Source organism: Carettochelys insculpta, chromosome 13 (genome assembly GCF_033958435.1).
Source record: "Carettochelys insculpta isolate YL-2023 chromosome 13, ASM3395843v1, whole genome shotgun sequence".
Classification (NCBI taxonomy): Eukaryota; Metazoa; Chordata; order Testudines; family Carettochelyidae; genus Carettochelys; species Carettochelys insculpta.
Window position 1 is genome coordinate 32242842 of NC_134149.1, and position 21468 is coordinate 32264309.

Here is a 21468-nt window from a genome sequence, read left to right on the forward strand (position 1 = left end):
GTGGGGCAGACCCATGAAGTCTGAAGAAGTGGGTCAGTCCCACAAAAGCTCGTCACCTAATTAATAATTTTTGTTAGTCTTTAAAGTGCTATAAGACTGCTTTTTTTTGTTTTGTTCTTCAATGGTGAGCTTTGTTCCCATTTGGAGACCCAACATGAGTCCTGTGCACCATGTAAGTCCTGCTTAAATCCTCAAAGCTTTTACAGTAAAAGGTTTGTTGCCTGGCATAATGGGAAGGTGGAGGTGCTGGTTACTAAAATGCCAGTGAGTTGAAAGACTCACCAGACCCTTGGGCAAACTCTTCACATGGAAGGGGCAGTGCAGAAGCAGAAGGAGTGGGTCTGGGGCAGCAGGTCATTAGTGACACCTGGCTTGAAATACTGGTTGCACACTTTATGAGCAAAGGGGAAGAAGAATACATTGAAATATGCAAAAATTTATCTGATTAAGCATCTTTTACAATACTATTGTGGCATACTTCGCATTATATGGATTGAAATTATTGTATGTAAACTGATAGGAGAATAAACAGACTGTGACTATATCCAGTAAAAAGAGAATAGATTTTTGTGTATGTGCTTGAAGAGTCCTCTAGTGGCTAAATAAAATATTAAACTATTTTTCTTTCTGCTGGTAACTATTTATCCAGGGACAGTTTCATTTTTTCAGTACTGTAATTCATCTAAATTTGATTTGATCATTGCTTTTTTCAAAAAATACTGAACAAATTCTGTGAATTCTGTGACCAACCATTTTTCTAATCACTGTGAAAATATCCTAGATACGATCCTAAAACTGACACTTGGACAACAGTGGCACCTTTAAGTGTACCACGTGATGCTGTTGGTGTCTGTCCTCTTGGAGACAGATTATATGCAATAGGAGGCTATGACGGACACACTTATTTGGATACTGTGGAGTCTTATGATGCACAAAATAATGAATGGACAGAGGTAATATACAAATAAAAGAAAAACTTGACATATTATTTTTTAGGTTTTTAAAAAACTTACCTCTACTCTCCCTGTAATAATTAATTTATGTATGTTGTACATTGGGACATACAAAATCAAGGTAACACTGAAGGGTCAAACCAAACCCTTTCACTTTATAATGAAAATAACATTTATTTCAGTCCTCTCTTTCCTCCTAAAATGTAGATTTATTCCATTCTGTGGAATTTTACATGCTATTCAAAATACTGAAATGTGTATAGATTTCATACTGTTTGGACAAATGTTTGTCACTGCTGCCCTCTACTGGCAGATTTTTAAAAATCTACTGAACTTTATAACTTCTAGATCAATGAGTCTCAATCTTTCCAGACTATTGTACCCTTTTTCATGAATCTGATTTGTTTTGTGTATTTCCAAGTTTCATTTCACTTAATAAATACTTTCTTACAAAAATCAGACATAAAAATGCAAAAGTGTCACAGATTGTTACTACTGAAAATTTGCTTAAGATACTATCTTATTTTTAACCTTATCATTATAAATAAGATAATTGGAGTATTAACATTATGCTTATATTTAAGTGTATAGCATGTAGAGCAGTATAAATAAGTAGGCTGTAGCTACACTACAGTGATTTTTCAGGAGAAGTCCTTCTGGAAGAGCTCTTCCAAAAGAGTCCGTCCACACACAAAAAGGTGAAGCAAAAGAATGGTCTGCTGTTTTGAAAGAGCATCCACACAACCTCCACTCTTTAGAAAGAACAGGCCAGGGATAGAAACATCAGGTGAAAAAACCAAGAAGACTGCTCTTTCGAAATAAAGGGACCATGGAGCGTCTACACATGTTTTTGTTTGACAGCAGCTTTTGAAAGAAGGCATTCTTCCTGGAATGGGAGTGGATGAGTGAGTTTGAAAGGCACACTGCATTCTTTTGATTTAATTTTGAAAGAATGCTTTTTGTGTGCAGACGCTCTGCTGAATATTTTGAAAGAGCCCCTTCTTTAGAAAAATATTTTGAAAGAACTTGCTAGTGTACACGCAGCCATAATGAATGTATGAAATTTTAGTTTGTACTGACTTTACTAGTGTTTTTAATGTAACCTGTTGGAAAATTAGACAAATATCAAGATGCATTGATCTGGCCCCTGGAAGCTACTGTGTACCCTGCTGGCACCCATACCAATGATTGAGAACCACGGTTCTAGACCATCAGATACTACTTATAGTTGTCAGTCAGACAGTCTCCTGTAGTTATCATGTCCCATGCTTCTGGAGCACAAGAAACTTCTGTTCTCTCTCCAGTAATAACTGAAAAGTGCTATGTGGCTAGGAAATTGCAACATCTTTTATTAAAATTATGATAACAGGAAATATTTTTCTTAAAAAATCAATATTTCATGTAGTTCTATTTAAAGATATTTAAATATTTTATATATACTACAAAATATTTTTGTACATTCATCAAACTATTTTCCTTTGAATCTGTGACTGATACATTACATGCCGCTACCTAAGCAGAAAAATGTGTTTCCTCCTTTTAGGAAGTCCCTGTCAATATTGGAAGAGCTGGTGCTTGTGTTGTTGTGGTGAAATTGCCATGATGGATGTCCCTGGTGTGAAATAAAACCTGAATACACTTCCATAAAAATCATGTAACAGGAAGAGAAAAAAGACGTTCCAGAGCCTAGTCCAAACTACATGCATTCTTGCAGCTCCGTGCTGGAGAACACTCAGATCTGAGCCCTTATGTGGTTTGAGCACAAAACTGATTTTTCTCTCCATTGCACAGACAGCAAAATATGTGTCATATGGAAGCATCAATATTTTGTTAAACTTGATACACAGCAATACAAAAAATATGTTCAAGTCTATTACACTACTTTAGTTGTCACTAATAAAATACAACAGTGGCTAAAATCACAGATATGTACCACCGAATAAGATCTGGTATAAATTTTCTTGTCCATATCAGCTAAATAGACTAGAAAGCAATAGAAACAATAGAAAATAAGACTTTTGCATTGAGGTAAGTGAGAAACAGATGTTGGAGAAAATAAATCTTCAACACTTGATAATTGTGCAAAAGGCAATATTATTGGGAAGTGACACTGGCAACAGAAAACCACAGTAAACATTCCTTTAAAATAAATTGACATTTAATGGCATCTAATTTCACAAATGATATTATTTAATGTTTTTAAGAAGTACAGGAAACCAAACTATATCAGAAACTCATGGAACTGATTCTAAACAAAACTACAAAACCTAGTTTCCAATTGTAAGTGTGATGCTATTTAATATTTTTATTATTAAACATTATGACAGAATACTCATTTTTATCAAGTCAGCTGATTAAATTATCTAACAAATGTTTCAAAATAGTAGCACAAAGAGTCAGGACATCATTGTTTTGTTAAGTTTGTGCCAATGTAATTAAATATAATTTGTAAAAAATCTGTTAATTTAACTTTTAGTATCTAAAAATTGATACTTTGGCAGTGAATCAATAAACCCTAGTATGATGCTGATCACACAATCAGTTTATTGCCCACTAACTCTCTGTCAGAATATATTAACTAAATTTGGCTTTTCTTGGAATAGTCACCATGCATGACACTTATCACTGGTAAAATGTTAGCATAATTCTATTAATCAAATATAACTTACATAATGGAAAAGAAGTATATCATATTGATACGACAATCTATGACCTCGAAGAGTTTCAGCTTCCTCACCTGTACAGTATAAATTACTGTAGTCTAAGAACATCTGCACCATGTAACATTATGTACCATTAAAATAAGCATATTTACATTTTATCTGAAACCATGCCAAGAATGGAGATAAACTTCCCCGAATCAAAGAATCACTTGAAAAACCAGTACGTAAGACTCAGCATGAATAACATACCTCTTCAATGCACCAGTTTATATGAAGTGGTTTTCTTTCTGACAATGTTGTGTGCTTGAATTATATATTAGGGAACGTCCCCTCGCCCCAAGCCTCATCCTGCGCTTGCTGAGGGCCAGCTACCTGTCCCCAGGCACGCAGATAGACGGACAGCGGAAGAGGCACCTCAGGCCCTATGGACCTTGAGCAGTCCCCCTCCCGCTTCAGACCATGATCGGCGCGCTGGCTATGGTCCTGGCCACCATGCACCAACAGATCTTGGCAGCCACACTACTAGCCACCCACCTGGAGGCTGTCCACAGGGTGTGATCTCCCCACCCCATCGCCCAGGTCACTGGCTTCCCGTGGAGCTTTCCTACAAGCTGTGCCCGGTGGGACCGGCTGGTGCTGGAGGACTGGGGTGATGACCAGTGGCTACAGAACTTCAGGATGACCAACGGGACATTCCTGGAGCTGTGCCACTGGCTCACCCCAGCCCTCCATCATCATGACACCCACCTGAACCTGGCGCTCCTGCTCCAGAAAAGGGTGGCCATCACTGGGCATGGTCATCAATCTGTTGACCACCAGTTCGGGTGGGCAGGGCCACTGTAGGGGCCGTCCTCAACAAGGTAAGCCAGACCTGTGTCATGCCCTCCCTTACATGCAGAGCCAGGGGAAGGCGGCACCCCAGCAGGGACACCGTTGGGGCCAGGGGGCAGGCCCACTGGGCATGGGACGGGGCAGGAATGGGGGACCCAGTGAGGCCTGCCCTGCAGGGGCTGGGGTGGGGACAGGGATGAGTGGGCATACTGCACCCTGCTCCACACTTAAAAGCGCATGACCCACCTGCAGGTTCTCCAGGACATCAACAGGGTCCTCCTATGGCAGCTGATCTGAGTTGGGGACCTGGATGACGCCATCCTTGAGGTGGGGCAGGAGGGGGTCAAAGAGTTGGGCTTCCCAAACTGTTTCATGGCCCTGGGCAGTACACACTTCACCATACAGGCCTCCAGCTGTGGGGGACTGCGTAAACCACAAGGGCTACCACTCCGTGGTCCTGCAGGTACTTGTCGAAGCCAATGGTCACTTTCATGACATCTGCACGGGCTGATCCAGCTATGCCCACAATGCCAGGGTGTTCTGGAACTTGAGGCTGGGCCACTGCATGGCTGAGGGGACCATCATCCCCAGAAGGAGCTCCCCATTGGGGACACAACAATGCTGCCCTGCAGTGTGGTGGACACAGCCTACTCTCCACCCCTGCAGCCTGGCTGATGAGGACATACATGGGACACATACAGCCTAGCCAGGACATTTTTAATGAACAGCTGAGCCAGGCCTGCAATACAGTTGAGTGGATATTCAGCCACTTGAAGGGGCACTCCTGATGTCTCCTCACCAGACTGGAGGTGGGCCTTTGCAACATCCCACCAGTGGCTGGGGGCCTGCTGCACCCTGCACAACTTGGTGGAGGCAAAGCATAAGCCATTTGTGCAGGGGTGGGCCTTTGAGGCAGGGCATGGGTATGAGCAGCCCCCTGCCTCCTTTGGCCCTCAGGAGGCGGTGGAGCTCCTTATAATAGGAGCAGCTTGTGGGAGGTGTCCCCCCGGCCACATCGCAGGCCTTGCAATAGCCCTGTCAGAGCTCCTTCACCATCTATTGGACCTGGCCCAGCCATTCAGGCCCTTTGACAGCCACTCGAAGGCCACAGTGCTGCAGCACTGGACCCTTGTTTCGTGGAGGACCGCCTCATTTCCCCATAGGGCGAGGCAGTCCTGGAGCTCGGCCTCACATCTGGGTGGGTGGGTGGTTCTGGGTAGTTGGGCATGGTGCCGGGAAGGGTGAGGGCTGGCTGGGTGTCACAGGGGCTGGCAAGCTAGAGAGCAGCTTGGGCTCCCTGCTGCCTGCACGCTCTCAGCTTCCTGCCTGAGGTTTGTGGGCTCCTGTGGCTTTAAATGCAGCTGGATGCTGGGGCTGCAGAGCTTCGTTTATGCTGAGAGTGGAGCTGCTACCTGCCAGCTGGTCACCACCATGGAGGTCTCCCTCTTTTGAAACAGCCATCTGCAGAGCTTCTATAGTTGCTGTCTTTTGAAATAATCTTTTGAAGTAGACCGCTCTTCCCATTGCAGGCATTCGGGGTGGGGGTGGGGGAACACAACATCAAAGGAACTCACCCCTCCTTTTGATGTCACTTTTGAAAGATCATCGGGTGGGGGGGTGTAGACGCACCAGGGTTATTTTGAAAGAAAGCCAGCTTCTGACCTCACCTTCTAAAGAGCACAGGCTGTGGGGATGCTCACCATCGAAAGAGCAGATCAATCTTTCGATCTGCTTTATTTGTGTGTGGATGTGAGCTTTCAAAAGCAGGGGTTCCTTGGAACGATCTCTTCAGGAAGTATGTCTTCCAAAGGACCGCCGGAGTGTGGATGCAGCCTATGAGAGAAAAATTCAGGGTAAAATTGTGACAGGTGCTTTTACGATAATGAGGAGCATGAGGGTTGACTGTTGAGGTCTGAGAGTTCAGTTTCATGTGTTCCCCACTAGGTGTAAAATTAAACCCTGGTAGGTTGACTCTGATTGCCTGGTAAGTATAGATGTCGCCACAGGAAGATAGGGTCAATGCCAAAGCCCTCCTTTTGCTCCCCCTGGAAATGAAGGCAGAGATGAAAGATGAAGAACTTTGAATGCTCTTGGTGACTTCTCCTCTCATCTGTATTAAGATTTTTATTTTTTTAATGCCCATTTTTCAAAGAAACAGCGGTGATATACTCCCAGGAATAACATTGACTTCCATGGTTAATAAAATATGAATGAATGTAAATCATCAGTAATGGCAGAAGTAAGGATAGCTGTTCATTAGTTAAAAGCTACTATATATGGCGCCAGCATTTACAGTCCTTATATTGCCACCCCATCTGCAAACCTTATTTTCTCAGGTTCTAGAGAAAGTGGGCTTTTCTTACCTTGCTGACCCAGTACTGCACTATCTCCCTTCACCCTGACTCTTGCCCCTGGAAGTACTGCTACTTGTGCTGCCCCTTGTCTCTGCCCAAGTCACTGAGCTGCTCTACTCTTTTTAAAAGCTTGTCTTTAAAGCGTCTTTTCTCTTTAGATTGTGAGTGACTGTAAAACATTTTGTGATAGTGCTTATTAAGGTTTCTATAAAACATTCAAGCTGTGCCTACACATGCGCAAAGCTTCGAAATAAGTGGCCCTTTTTCAAAAGAGCAGGAGGAGCGTCCACACGTGTAAACCCATATTTTGAACGAAAATCGAAAGAACAGGGTGCAGGCTTCAAAATCCGAACCCCGATCCTGTATCAGGAGGATCTCTCCCTTTCGAAATACTAAATTGAGAGTACACGTGTAGACACTCCACAGTCCGCTCTTTCGAAATATGGGTCTGCCATGGTGCCGGTCAGCTGGAGCGTGGGTCCGCTCCAGCCCACAGCAGCAGGGCTCTATGGTCTCTGAGTTTGACTGCCTTAAAGCTGCACGCACACAGAAAACCCATGGCAGGAAGCTGAGAGCGTGCTAGAAGTAGCCTGTGCACGTACTCCAGCCCCATGCTCCAGCACCAGCATGGCTAGAAGCCAGCCCCTCCCCCCCCCCCGTGAGCCCCACAGCCCCCCCTCTGAGCCCCCCCAGGGCTCCCAGGAGGAGAAAAAAAAATGGGCCCCCTCCTGGATGGAATGGGAGCTGTGGGACCTCCTCGGCCTGTGGGAGGACAAGGTGGTTCTACACCACATGGGGGTCAAGCAGCACAATGCCGCAGCCTTTGGCTGCCTGCCACAGGGCCTCCATACCAGGGACCACCCGGAGTGTACCCCAGAGCAGGTACGCTACAAAGTTAAGGAGCTGCGCCAGGGATATGCCCAGGCTGGATGCTCCAGGGCAGCTCCAGCAACATGCCCCTTCTACAGGGAGCTCCAGGGCATCCTGGGGCCCCCAGAGAGTTCACCACCCCCACGCATTCCTGGACACCTCCAGGGAAGAGCTGCAGCCAGAGGAGGAGAAGGAGCAGCCTGGACCGGGGACTCAGGAGGGCAAGGGGACCACGGACTGGTCAAGCGAGGAGTGGGAGCTGACCACTGTGATCCCCTCCCACTCCTCCAGCTGGGCGACCGAGGGCCGGACATCTCTGGATGTTGCCGAGGGACCCTCTGGTATGTACAGGGAGGGGTGCACACCTACTCCACAGGGTGGGAGCAACGCAACGTCTAGGTGCCTGCACACAGAACCGGTGGTCTCAGGCCACACAAAGGCCACCTCCCACATGGGATGCAGCACCCTGCGGTGGTGCACCAGCGACACCCAGCACCCGCCCTCAGTGGACTGCACCGTGAGCCGCACAGGGGTGGCAGCCGGTCAGTGCCAGACCACCAAGGGCCCGCACACTGAAGGCCCAGAATGGCCACTTGCAGGAGAGACACCCCGCATGCACACCCAGGCTGGGAGGCCCAGTCCATGGGGGGCAGGCTGGTGCTCCCTGGGGGGTCGGTGTCCCTTAGTAAGGTGCAGGGGCCCCATGGGGTAGGCTCAGGTGGGTAGGCCACAGCTGGGGCACACTACTAACATGCTCTCCTCCTCTCCACACAGACACACCATCCATGGGCTGGGAGAGCCCCGCGCCGTCCCTCGTCCCCCAGAGCTCACCTGCAGCCCTTGGAGGTGTCTGGACACCACCCCAGGCAGCGCGCCGTCAGGGCCGTGACCGGAGGGCCCCCCGCCGAGCCAAGGAGGACCCAGCTAGCCAGCACCAGGCCGAGATGGCTGAAGAACACCTCCAGCTCGCCCGGGCTGACATGGAGTGGCGGTGGACAGCCTGGGATAGGATGCTGAACACCCTGGAGGGCATTGGCCATGCCGTCCGGCACCACACGGCCACAGCAGCCTGCCTCCTGTCCCCCCAAGTGGCTCCCTCTGTTGGTCCTGCCCCCTCCACCCCCACCGAGCCTGCCTCCTCTGCCCCCACTGAGCCTGCCCGCTCCACTCTCACCAGGCCCACTCGCCGGCAATATTTTCTGGTGCTACCCACACCCTCCCTCCCACCGCCAGGGACCCCACACCCAGGGGGGCAGGGGCTCCAGGGGCTGACGGGGCTCGCGGCCCACCACCCCTGCTCCAGAATGAGCGCCTCGCCCCACTCCAAGTTAGGTTCCCCCTGCCCCCCTCAAGTGAGGTCCCCCCCTCCAAGTTGGGTTTCCCCCACCCCCCTCCAAGTTAGGTTCCCCCCTCAAGTTGTTCCCCCCGTACGTAGTTGCCAACATCCAGTTTTATAAATGTTTCTTTATTATTCACCACTCTGTGCTGTGCTTCTCAGTGGGATAGTGGATGGAGAAGTGCGGGTGCGGTGCTGGTGGGGGGGTGGCAGGGACAGTGGATGACGGATATGCGTGGGATGTGGGCATGCATGTGGGTCAGAGGTGGCCATCAGCAAAGGCCTGCCTGAGGGCCTCCCAGATGCGGTGGCCATCCCGGTGGGCCTGGTGGATGGGGGTGGTGCCCAGCTGCTTATAGACAGAGCTGGCCGGAGGGCCCCCCAAGGGGTTATAGGCATCCCCCTTTCCCTCCACGATGTTGTGGAGGACACAACAGGTGCCCATCACCTGGGGCACATTGAGGACCCTGACCTCCAGCCGTGTAAGGAGGTACCTCCGCCCCTTCTTTAGGCACCTGAAGGCCCACTCGACCATGTTGTAGGCGTGGTTGAGGCACTCATTGAATGCCTCCCAGGTGGGGTCGAGGTGTCCTGTGTCGAGCCTCATGAGCCACGGCTGAAGGGGATGCGCCACATCTTCCACCATGCAGAGAGTCATGGTGACATCCTCTGCCACAGGGATCTCCCGCTGGGGGACGAAGGTGCCGGCCCCCCATGTGGTGGCAGAGGCCGGAGTTCCAGAAGACCTGGGCATTGTTGCTGCGGCCAGCCCAGCCCACGTAGAGGTCGGTGAACCGGCCCCTCACGTTCCCCAGGGCCTGGAGCACCACCGAATGGTAGCCATTCTGGTTGAAGGTGGCAAGGTGTCCTTATAGCAGTTTTAAAGCACACTTATAGCTAAACCCGCCCACAACCCACTTATTGCATTCTGAAAAAATACTCACCAGAAGGTCTCCGGAGGTTCAAATGTGAATTTTGAGCAGACTGGCTTGTGGTCGAGGATGACAAACTCCAGGGCCAGCAGTTGCATTGGGCCACTGCTGGAGACAGTCACCATCCTTCTCGTCTTTGGCATCGCTGCCTGCTCCCCTCTCAGCTTGGTTCCTTTCGGCTGCCACCACAGGCCTCAGTACCTCATCCTGAAGAGGCCCAGTGACAACTGGGGAATCATGGTTGTGGTCCCTCTTTTGAATGGTCTCCAGTTGTTCATAATACAGGCACTGCTTGGGAGATGACCCAGCCCGGCAATTGGCTTCAGAGACATTACGAGAGCTCTGCTGGAATGCCTTAACTTTCACCTGGCATTGCTGAGCATCCCGGGAGTAAAATTTTGCAGGTGTGTCCATGAAATTTTTTCATAAATGCCTGCATTTTGCTTACACACTCAAAGTCTTCCCGCTACTGACTCCTCCCCCAAAACAGCAATGACCTCCAGGATCTCGTTAGGGGTCCATGCTGGACCTCTCTTTCAACCTTGAGGATGCAGATCAGAAGAACCTTGAGTACTCCTGATGGCAAGATGCCTAGATTAAATGGGTAGATGTGCAATGGTTGGTGCCTGAGGGGTGCTTCTGAAATGTGCTATCTACATGAGTCAGAAAGAAAATAAATTCAATTTCCCAGACTTTCCGCTTCTACTTCCTGCACACCAGAACAGTGTCCAGAACACACACCTGTGGGATAGAGAACACTGATGGACAATAAAATAAATTCAAAGAAATGCAGTTTATACACATGCTCTTTTGATGTTTTAAATTTGAAGTTGGCATTATGCCAATTAGCATTGTCAATGTAAGTAGTGCTCCCTAAAATTAACCTAATGGAGTGAGGACACTAACTTCATAAAATTAAGGTAACTCCCTTAACCTAGACTTAAGCTGTGGTATAGATGTTGTCTACGAATTCCAATTTCTAAGGGAACTGATTACTGGCATTCAACTATTTCATATGAATTGCGGGAAATAAAAAGTAACAGAGATGTAGCCGTGTGTTAGTCAGTGCTCAAATAAAACAAAGCAGCAAAAATGTATCAATTTAAAGACTAACAAAATGATTTATTCTGTGATGAACTTTCATGGGACAGGGCCATTCCAAACTGAATAAATCATTTTGTTAGTCTAAAAGAAAACAAAAAGGTTAGAAATAAAGATTAGCATTGTAAGGCATTTCTGTGAGAGGTTTCACAATCTCAGGCAGTCACAATATATGGATGAAAATTAAAGAGTATGAAAAAACCTGGATGAGTACTCAGGGAGAATTGTGCAGATTTTTAGTAAGTATTTTATTTAACAAAATGTTGTGATGTTCAGCAAACTCTTCTTGGGCGAACAGTATTTGTAGACAAGTATCTGAGAGGTAGCCATGTTAGTCTGTAGCTTCGAGAACAACCTAAAGTCTTGTGGCACCTTATAGACTAACAGATATTTTGGAGCATAAGCTTTCGTGGGCAAAGACCCACTTCATCAGATGCATGAGTGGGGGGGTGATTTCAGAGGGGTATTTAAAGAGTGGGGGGTCCCAGTAAAGGGGGAGGGCCAGAACTGACAAGGTCTATTCAGCAAGGTAGAAATGGTCCAGTATCAACAGTACTTACCAAAAGAGGAAAAAACAAGTCAGACCAGACAGGGAGATGTGAGCCATTGTCAGCGTCTAATTGGGAGCTATCAACACCCAGAGCAGAGAAACTGTCTTTGTAGGATGCGAGCCACTCCCAGTCTCTGTTTAATCCATGGTTAATGGAGTCAAATGTGCAAATAAATTGCAGCTCAGAGATTTCTCTCTCCATTTGATTTCTGAAATTTTTTTGTTTCAGAACTGTCACCCTTAAATCTGCCAGTGGCAAAAAAAATTCAGAAATCAAATGGAGAGAGAAATCTCTGAGCTGCAAGTTATTTGCAAATTTGACTTCATTAACCATGGATTAAACAGAGACTGGGAGTGGCTCGCAGTTTACAAAGACAGTTTCTCTGCTCTGGGTGTTGATAGCTCCCCTTTAGACTGACAATGGCTCACATCCCCCTGTCTGATCTGACTTGTTTTTTCCTCTTTTGATATGAACTGTTGATACTGGGGCATTTCCACCTTGCTGAATAGACCTTGTCAGTTTTGGCCATATCTGTTAGTCTATAAGGTGCCACAAGACTTCTTGTTGTTCTCAAAGTATTTGTAGAGTAAATTTACAAAAAATAAAATAAGAGTCAACAATTATTTTCACACTATAGCTGCGTCTACATGTGCCGGCTACTTCGAAGTAGCCGCGCCAACTTCGAAATAGTGCCCGCCATGTCTACACGTGGCGGGCGCTATTTCGAAGTTGACGTAGATGTAAGGTGGCGAGACGTCGAAGTAGCTATCCCCAACAGGAGATAGGAATAGCACCCTACTTCGACGTTCAACGTTGAAGTAGGGCACGTGTAGCCGATGCGCGTCCTGCAACATCGAAATAGCGGTGTCTGCCATGGCGGCCATCAGCTGAGAGGTTGAGAGAGGCTCTCTCCAGCCCCTGAGCTCGATGGTCACCCCATGCAGTGGCCCCTTAAAGGTCCCCATCCCCTGCCTTCCTGTGCAGGAAGCTGAGAGCGCGTGCAGGCAGCAGCACAGCCACATGGCCAGCCTACACATCTCACAGCAGACGCAGCCCAACAGCCTGAACCCATGGCAGCCAGCCAGCCCCCCAAGCGCCCCCAGGGCACACCCCCCCAAGGGAAGCCAGGGCTCCCAGCCCGGCAGCCAGCTGGGGAAGAGGCAGCGGTGCCCCTCCTCGATGAAGGCCGAGCTCTGGGACCTGCTGGGGCTCTGGAGCGAGGAGGAGGTGCTCCAGGTAATGGGGAGCAAGAGGCAGAACGCGGATGCATTCGCTCGGCCGGCCAAGGGACTGGCCACCCGGGGTCACCCTGCCCGCACTCTGACCATGTCAGGAGTAAGGTTAAGGAGCTGCAGCAGGATTACGCCCAGGCCCGGGATGCGGCCAGCCGATCTGGGGCCACTCCCGTCACTTGCCCCTTTTACAGGGAGCTCAGGTCCATCCTGGGCACCCGGCACACCTCCTCCCCTCCGGCCACTCTTGACACCTCGGCCGATGAGCCCCAGCAGGCCCCGGAGGCGGAGTCCGCCCTGGAGGCAAGCCCCCCGCCCCTGGGGCCCCCCCCAGGAGCCCACCCCTGGGACACCGGAGGAGGAGGAGGAGGGGGGATCCTCCTCCAGCGATGGGGGGGCTCCGGATCGCCATCCTGTCCCGGAGCTCCAGCAGGGCATCTGCTCACTGGGTGTCCCCTGACCGTGGGAGCGGACCATCAGGTATGTACCCCCCTGGTGCACACCCCCGGGGTTGGGGCGGGGGGGGCAACAGACATGACCAGGGCCCTCCACATGCCCAGATGACCATGGCCCCAAGGACAGCAGTGGCATGTCCCTCAGAAGAGTGCTTCAGCCCCTGCCCCCCCAGCACGACAGTGCCATGCCCCATCCCTGGGGATGGGGGGAGCGGAACCTAGGGTCCCCTGAGGGGAGGGGGTGGGACACCCATCAGCAGCAGCAGCATCTCCTGGGGACAGGGATGGGGAACCAGCAGCAGAGGGGTGGGGGGACAAGGGCCACGGCTCAGGGCCCGCACTAATGGCTGTCTCCACTCTTCTTCCTCCCCTGTGTTCCACAGCTGCACCATCAGAGGGACCAGAGAGCGCTGGTGAGGTGTCAGTGGTCCCGGAGAGCCCACCGGGGCCATCACTCCAGGCCAGCCCCTCAGCGGAGCACCGACCAGCCCCAGGGAGGGGATGATGGTGGACCCAGCACTGCCCACGGACGGCGGCGGACCCCCAGCTGCTGGCGATCCTCCAGCGGCAGCTGGAGGTCTCAGAGCAGTGCCTGTGGGTGGAGGAGCGGCAGCTCCATCTGCAGGAGCGGGCGCTGGCCTGGCGACAGGAGGCATGGGGGGCCTTTATGTGCACATTTGAGCGCGTCGCGGACTACCTGGCCCCCCCATGCCGCGCCGGCCGCCACTCTGCCCACCCTGCCTGCTCCACCCACCGTTCCACCCGCTGCTCCACCCGCCATCCCACCGCCATCGAGGGGCCATCTGCCAAGGGGGACCTGGGGCCTGCTGACACCCGCCGGCCATAACTGCCGGTCCGCCCGGCCCCCAGCCAGCCCTGGCCAGGGCTGAGGCTGAGGCGCGGGTCGCGGCCGCCCACCCCCAGTGCTGGACATTAGGGGGTGCGGGGCCCAGGACGTGGCCCCCCCCTCCCTCTTTGTACATATCCCCTTTTACTTATGTTTTGTATATAGTTTGTATTAGACCCCTGTCATGTTATGATACCTGTCCCCCCACATAAATAGTTCTCCCCTTCCTTGTCTTCCCCTTTTTTTGCTTATCATCATTATAATATATATAATATTTATGTTTGTTGTAAATAATATAATAATAAGAAGAATTCAATGTTTGGTGGTTTCACGAACAACAGGTCTATTTTTATTTGCAAGAAAAGTCGGGGGGGGGTGCTCTTGGGTGCTCTGTGGTGTGGGCGCAGGGGCAGGGATGTTGTGGAGGATGTTGAGGGGGGACTGCCAGTGTTCACCCCGCGGCGGTGTCAAAATGGGCCTGCAGGGCCTCCCGGACCCTGATCCCCTTGGGGTCCACCTGGCAACTGGGGGCAGCGGGTGGCTGCAAGTCAGCCCTGCAAGCCTCCACAGCCCAGCCCTGAAAGAAAGCCTCCCCCTTGCTCTCGACCAGGTTGTGGAAGGCGCTGCATGCACCCACAATCTGGGGGATGTTGGTGGGGCCCGCATCAAGGCAGGTGAGGAGACACCTCCAGCGCCCTTTGAGGCGGCCAAATGTGCGCTCAACCACATGGCACGCATGGTTCAGGCGCATGTTGAAGCGCTCCTGGCTGGCTGACAGATGGCCCGTGTAAGGGTGCATGAGCCAGGGCCGGAGGGGGTACGCCGCGTCTGCGACAACGCAGAGGGGCATCGTGGTGTCCCCCACAGGGATCTCCTGCTGGGGGATGTAGGTCCCCACCTCCAGCCAGCGGCACAGGCCCGAATTCTGGAATACCCGGGCGTCGTGGGTGCTGCCAGGCCAGTCCACATATATGTCCAGGAAGTGGCCCGAGTTGTCCACCAAGGCCTGGAGGACCACTGAATGGTAGCCCTTCCTGTTCAAGAAGTGTCCTCCACTGTGCTCCAGGGCATGGATGGGGATATGGGTCCCATCCAGAGCCCTGAAGCAATTTAGGAACCCCAGGGTGGCAAACCCCACAATGGCGGCATCTGGGTCCCCAAGCCGCAAGAGCCTGTGGAGGAGCAGGGCATTGATGGCGCAGACGACCTGCAGGGGAAGGACATGGGAGAGCACCAATGAGGAGGGGTGTGCAGGGTGTGTCTGGCCCTCCCCTGCCAGGGCTCCCCTCCACCCCCAGGGCTCCCGCCCCCTCCCCGTGGGTGCTCTTACCTCCATGAGGACAGCCCCGACGGTCGCCTTGCTGACACCAAACTGCTGGCCCATGGATCGGTAGCTGTCTGGAGTGGCCAGCTTCCAGACAGCGATGCCAACCCGTTTCTCCACGCTGAGGGCATGCCGCATGGTGGTGTCCTGGTGCCTCAGTGCAGGGGCGAGCCACTGGCATAGCTCCAAAAAATGTCTGCCGGCTCATACGAAAGTTCTGGAGCCAGTCGGTGCTCGTGGGGTAGCTCCACAGCCAGCAGCGTGTGCGGCGGATGGGAGGGGCGGAGGGCAGGGGGCTGCAGGGTCTAGGGTTGCTTCCTCCTCTCCTGGGGGCAGCTCCTCTTCTGTGGCTAGAATGTGATCAGCTGCCTCCTGCATGGCATTGAGCAGGGCAAGCATTGCTTCTGCAGGGGCGGCTGTGTGGACCCCTGGCTGCTGCTGCTGCTGCTGGGGGTCCATGACTGCGTCGCCCGAGGTGTGCGTGCCTATGGCTCTGCAGACCGCGTGCTGTGCAGGCTCAGTGTGTCTGGGAGGGGCCCTTTAAGGGATCGGCTAGCTGTTGCCCCGGAAGTGCTAGTCCGCCCTGTGACCCTGTCTGCAGCTGTTCCTGGCACCCTTATTTCGATGTGTGCTACTTTGGCGTGTAGACGCTCCCCTGCAGTGCCTACTTTGATGTGGTGCTGCCCAGTGTTGATGTTGAACATCGACGGCACCAGCCCTGGAGGACGTGTAGATGAGCAGATGGGAATAAGGGGACTTCGAAGTAGGCAGGGTCCTTTTGAAAAGGAGCCCTGTCTGGATGAGCCACGCGGCGGCGAGCCGCATCAATTTCAAAGTGCTGCGGCCGCCCGCATGCTAATGAAGCGCTGAATATGCATTTCAGAGCTTCATTAGTAAACTTCAAAATGGCCATTTGCGTGGCCATTTCGAAGTTTGGGGCTAGTGTAGACACGGCCTGTATATTAAATAAAATCCTAAAGGACATAGTAGAACATTTATATTTATCATATCTGAAACCTTGAGGAATTTGTAGCCAATAAACTTTGTGAAGGACTGATTTTGCCATATGGATACTACATCAGGCAACCAACGCTAGGCCTGATCCTTTTCTTACAGATGATAATAGAATCTCCACAGTTTAATGGAAATACAATCAAATATATTTGTTCAATCTAGTGCCTTGTTCTGGGAGGGATGGGGGTCCTGACTAGAACTGGGGAATGGATATTGTGTGCACTACAATAATACACAGTTTATGGGCATAGCTAAGAAAAATCAGACCAGTAGAAAAATTCCTTAAATCCAGGCCACTTACATCCCAGGCTGTGATTTCCTTCTCACTAAGGTAAATCATGTCACCCCAAACAATCTCCTGCCTTGTTCCACTGGTCAGTTAGAAGCTGTACTAGAAAATCCACAGCTTGGCTATGTCTTCACTAGCCCAATTTGCATGGCCATTTCAAAGTTTACTAATGAAGCACTGAAATACATATTCATTGCCTCATTAGAATGCCAGCAGCTGTGGCACTTTGAAATTGACGCGGCTCGCTGCGACGGGGTTCATCCAGACAGGGCTGCTTTTCGAAATGACCCCGGCAATTTTGAAAGCCCCTTATTCCTATCAGCAGATTTTGAAAAGGAGCCCCATCTGGACGAGCTGCGCGGGGAGCCACAGCAATTTCGAAGTGCTGCAGCCACCCGTATTCTAATGAGTCGCTGAATATGTATTTCAGTGTTTCATTATTAAATTTTGAAATGGCCATTTGCATGGCCATTTCGAAGTTTTGGGCTAGTGTAGACGCAGCCAGCTTGTTCTGGGACCAAATGGTCCAGCCACAGTCTCAGGTCACTATATACTTGGATATTACCCAACTCCTTTAGCATCTAAAGTCAATGGCTGTGGCCACACTTGGCCATGCAAATAGCCATTTTGAAGATTACTAATGAGGTGCTGAATTGAATATTAGGAAGCTTCCGGCCACAGCACGTGGCTTGGTGCAGCTATACGGGGGTCCTTTTCAAAAGGACCCCACACACTTTGAAACCTCCTTATTCCTCTTGGCTGAGGAAGCGCTGCAGCCAGAAGCATCCTAATGCTAACGAGGTGCTGAATATTCATTTAAATGGTCATTTTGAAGTTTTGGCCAAGTGTGGCCACAGCCAATATGTTTCTTGACAAAGAAAGAATAAAAATAATGGAATAAGAAAAGTTGTTAAATTGATTCTTTACAAACATCAATGACAGCTGTGGATGCAGACCAACCTTGTGTTGTGCTGTATCTTGAATTTTTTTGAAAGTACACCTAACAGTTATTATTCCCGGTTACATGTTTTAGTTACTGGAGACCTGGCTCACTGGAACCTTGGATCTTTCCATTTTGGGGAAGCGCATTCTTGAATCAAGATGGTCACTGCAATGGCCATCTTATATTTTTCCAAGTGGACGAAAAAAATCCTTTCCTCTTTTTTTTCTCATAGGCTGCTGTGGCAAAATGCTGTGGTCACTGAGTTTGCGAACTTAAATAGAATGTGGCCTAGATATCTTGGCATCTGAGTTCACATCTCACATGACCAATGGGCTGCAGTCCATTGTTAAGTTCCAAACGCCTGAGATGGGGTTATTTAGTTAGGGTTACGCTTGCTTTGGGCAGGCGGCTGAACTCAATGACATGCAGAGGAGTCTGTGATTTTATGTCTCTCTCTCGCTCTCTCTTTTTATATATCTATATCTATAAAAATCTATATCTATATCTACAAAAGCACATGATCACCTCTTCCAGCCAGGATGACAGACTGAAACCTGGTATATTCTAGATATATAGAAAGAGAGAAAGAGAGAGAGAGAGAGAGAGAGACATGGCTGGGTGGTCCCATATAAAATATTGACAAATATCTCATACTGAACTGCTCAGATATTCTGAAAAATGTTTTCTTCCTAATGTTGCAAGTGACATTGAAAAATGGAAAATAGATTTGGTTGATGTCCTGTAGGGGGAATTTTGACTCTCTAAACTTGATGTGCTTCAGCTTAATTCTATTCAACCATGTTGATGTTTTAGTTTAGTTATCTTTCTAACTTTTTCTCATCCTGTTTGAAAGTTTATATTACTGTTGAATTTATTTTTATTACCAGTCTCCAACTATGTGCCTTTGTTTCATCCATCCACTTAGAACAGAAAGTCATTTTCCCTGTGTCTACACGAGCCCCTTCCTTTCGAAAGGGGCATATTAATGAGTGGGTTGGAAAGATGCTAATGAGGCGCTTCAATGAATATGCAGCACCTCATTAGCATAATGGCAGCCGCAGTGATCCGAAAGTGCAGCTTTTTGAATTGCGCGCAGCCCATGGAGACAGGACCTTCTGAAAGGACCCACCCCAGTTATCGAAAGCCCTTCTTCCTATCTGGTGTTAGGAAGATGGGCTTCTGAAAACTGGGGGAGGGTCCTTTTGGAAGGTCCCAAAAGGTTCATTGCAGGGCCTCATTAGCATCTTTTGAACCCGCTCATTAACATGCCCCTTTCAAAAGGAAGGGGCTTGTGTAGACCCAGACTTTGACTTTCGCAACAAGTCAAATCAGTAAATATATTGGAACAGAGCTACGGTCTTAATATTTTGATTTATGAAATGACAAATTTGTAATGGTTGGTGCCCTTTTTAAAAATATGCCCAAGTTAATGCTACAGACCAATTTCAGATCAGTTGATGCGCTTCTTTTTGGCAGGGGAGACCTATACAATTCTTTCAGTAGATGAAGTTATGACTGGAACTTGTTCCAAAAACTTACCAGATTCTATTGCACAATTAATGAACTTTTGGACAATAATCATACTACACGTTCCTTTCTATCTCCATGGTTTCTTGATGTCCCAACACAAGTTACGTACCAATCTCTGACCCAATTCCACAAACTTGAGCAAAACAACACCTGTCAGGGTGTCGTATGTGCAGAGCCACTGGGACAAAAGAACAGCAATTCTCGTTATGAGGCATAAAATAGCTAAAGAGGTGGCTTAATATCAGTCTATCATGCTAGCTATACAGGAAGAAAGACATGGATTAATTACTCTGTAATTGTGTTAATTCATTTAAGAAGTACATGACAATAAAATATACTGGACTCTTTCGCTCTTGGAAACTTATCCCATTTGCCTTCCCCTTGGGTGAGGGAAAGGGCTTTTTCCTGATTGTGCCAGTTGTTTGTGGCCCCAATCTCTATCTCTCTCTCTCACACATGCTCTCTCTTGCTCAGCTGCTTTAGGGGAATGCTTTCTCCTAAGTACTTCGCTGATTTCAAGTATCAAGGACTCAGATCTTTTGAAGAACAAGGATTTTCACTCAACACTTTCCACATGGTGGTTCTGAGTAATTAGCTTGGCTGTTCTGCTATACGCCTCAGATGAATTCCAAGGAATTGATTAATTCAATCCCTAATATTGGCAGAAAATATTCGAGTGAAGGGCAGCAGGCTGTATAAATACTTTCCCTTCTGCAGATGCGCATAAACCAGTGGCCCAGTGTCATCCACCATTCATACTACTGGGGTAGCACAGTGGTTTCCATTTTTTCAACAATTGTTCTAATTTTCAAATTACAAAGCTATTAGAAGATTTGACATAATTGTACCAAATCTAGCAGATTTACAATGGGTGCGGGGGACAACTGCTTCTGAGGAATGTAATTGCAGCAATGCCTAGCAATCATTTGCTCACACACCTCAAGTATAGCTCCCCCCGCATCCTTGGAAGAAGGTTGCTGGAGACAGAAAGGGGAAAGAAAACTATATAAAGTTTACTCAGAAGTTTTCTCTTGGGTCTAAATTCCACAAGTATGTCCATCTTATGGAAGACTATTGTCATCACATACTTGCTGGATTCTCAGAACTCTCAACCCATGCCACCCTCTGTAATTAGAGCCAGATGCCTTTACAAACTTATTGTGATATGCAAATGTCAAGAGTTTCAAGCATTAAATTTGGCTGAACACCACAGCCAAATTTGATCTATATGTGCTTATCTATTGTTTTGGGGATAGAGCTGTTCCAAGAATTGCAATGGTTCCTTGATATTAAGTTACAGCAGCTGTCAAACAAAATGCAAAGGGTAGACCAACGTTAACTGGCAGTGTCCACTACAACCGTGCCCACTGGAAGCCATAACTGTTAAATTATTGTGGACGACTAGCACAGTGATAATAATAGGCACAGCTTAACGTATTGAACCTAGGTAGAGGTATAAGAAAACTTGTGAATACTAGCAGCTGGACCCCAATTTGTGTTTTTGGAAACAAGGAAACTAACAAATACAATAAAGGCCCATTTTTAAATGGGTTACTGACAAATTAAGGGACGCTTTGAAGAGCCAGATTGTCAGAGTTTAAATAGATATATAAACCCAAATAGTTTATATGGCTTCAAACTTTCTTATCTGCTGTGCATATTATTTTAATAGCTTTATTTTTGTCCAGTTCAGCACATGGTCATTGCTGAACATACACTTTCACAATAGTCTATATTTATGTACTAGTTATTTCAACAATTCTTGTTGAAAAAACTAAAAGTAACAAAATAACAAAAAAACTCCTCATTTCAATGTTGTGCGCTGAAAGAGGGAAGGAAATTATCACTGCTGACTTTTGATTTAACTTCACCACAAATAAAAAGGTAGGATTCAGAAAAGCAACTTTTGTCAATTCCTATTATTTTTCTTAAAATGGGGGTGAGATCAGTAGGAACGGTCCAAATTGTTCTGACCAATTATTTTGAAAACCAAGTGACTAAAATTAGGATTCAACATCCATCATTTGGTGCACAAGTTTCACTAATGGCAGATGCTGAACAGCTCCACGCACGATGTAAATTTTCCTACAACAATGCGTACATGAAGTGGTAGCCTACTTTCATTAAATCTGACAGAGCTGGTTTCTCCAGCTCCATGCGTGCCCATACTCTGATCTTCTTGTTTTCAAACAAACAAAACTCCATTGTATAAAATGGCAGGAACAAGGCAAAAAAATAAAGCT

General features: G+C 48.6%; 1 protein-coding gene across 1 annotated transcript in view; it reads left to right on the forward strand.

Annotated features, from left to right (window-relative positions):
- KLHL4 (kelch like family member 4) overlaps positions 1-3778 on the forward strand; it is a 72792-nt gene extending 69014 nt beyond the window's left edge. Inside the window, exons 11-12 of the mRNA XM_075007813.1 lie at positions 782-953; positions 2497-3778. Coding sequence (XP_074863914.1) covers positions 782-953; positions 2497-2556 — 232 coding nt within the window. The 3' untranslated portion in view covers positions 2557-3778. The remainder of the gene's footprint in view (positions 1-781; positions 954-2496) is intronic.
- The last annotated feature ends 17690 nt before the right edge of the window (positions 3779-21468 follow it).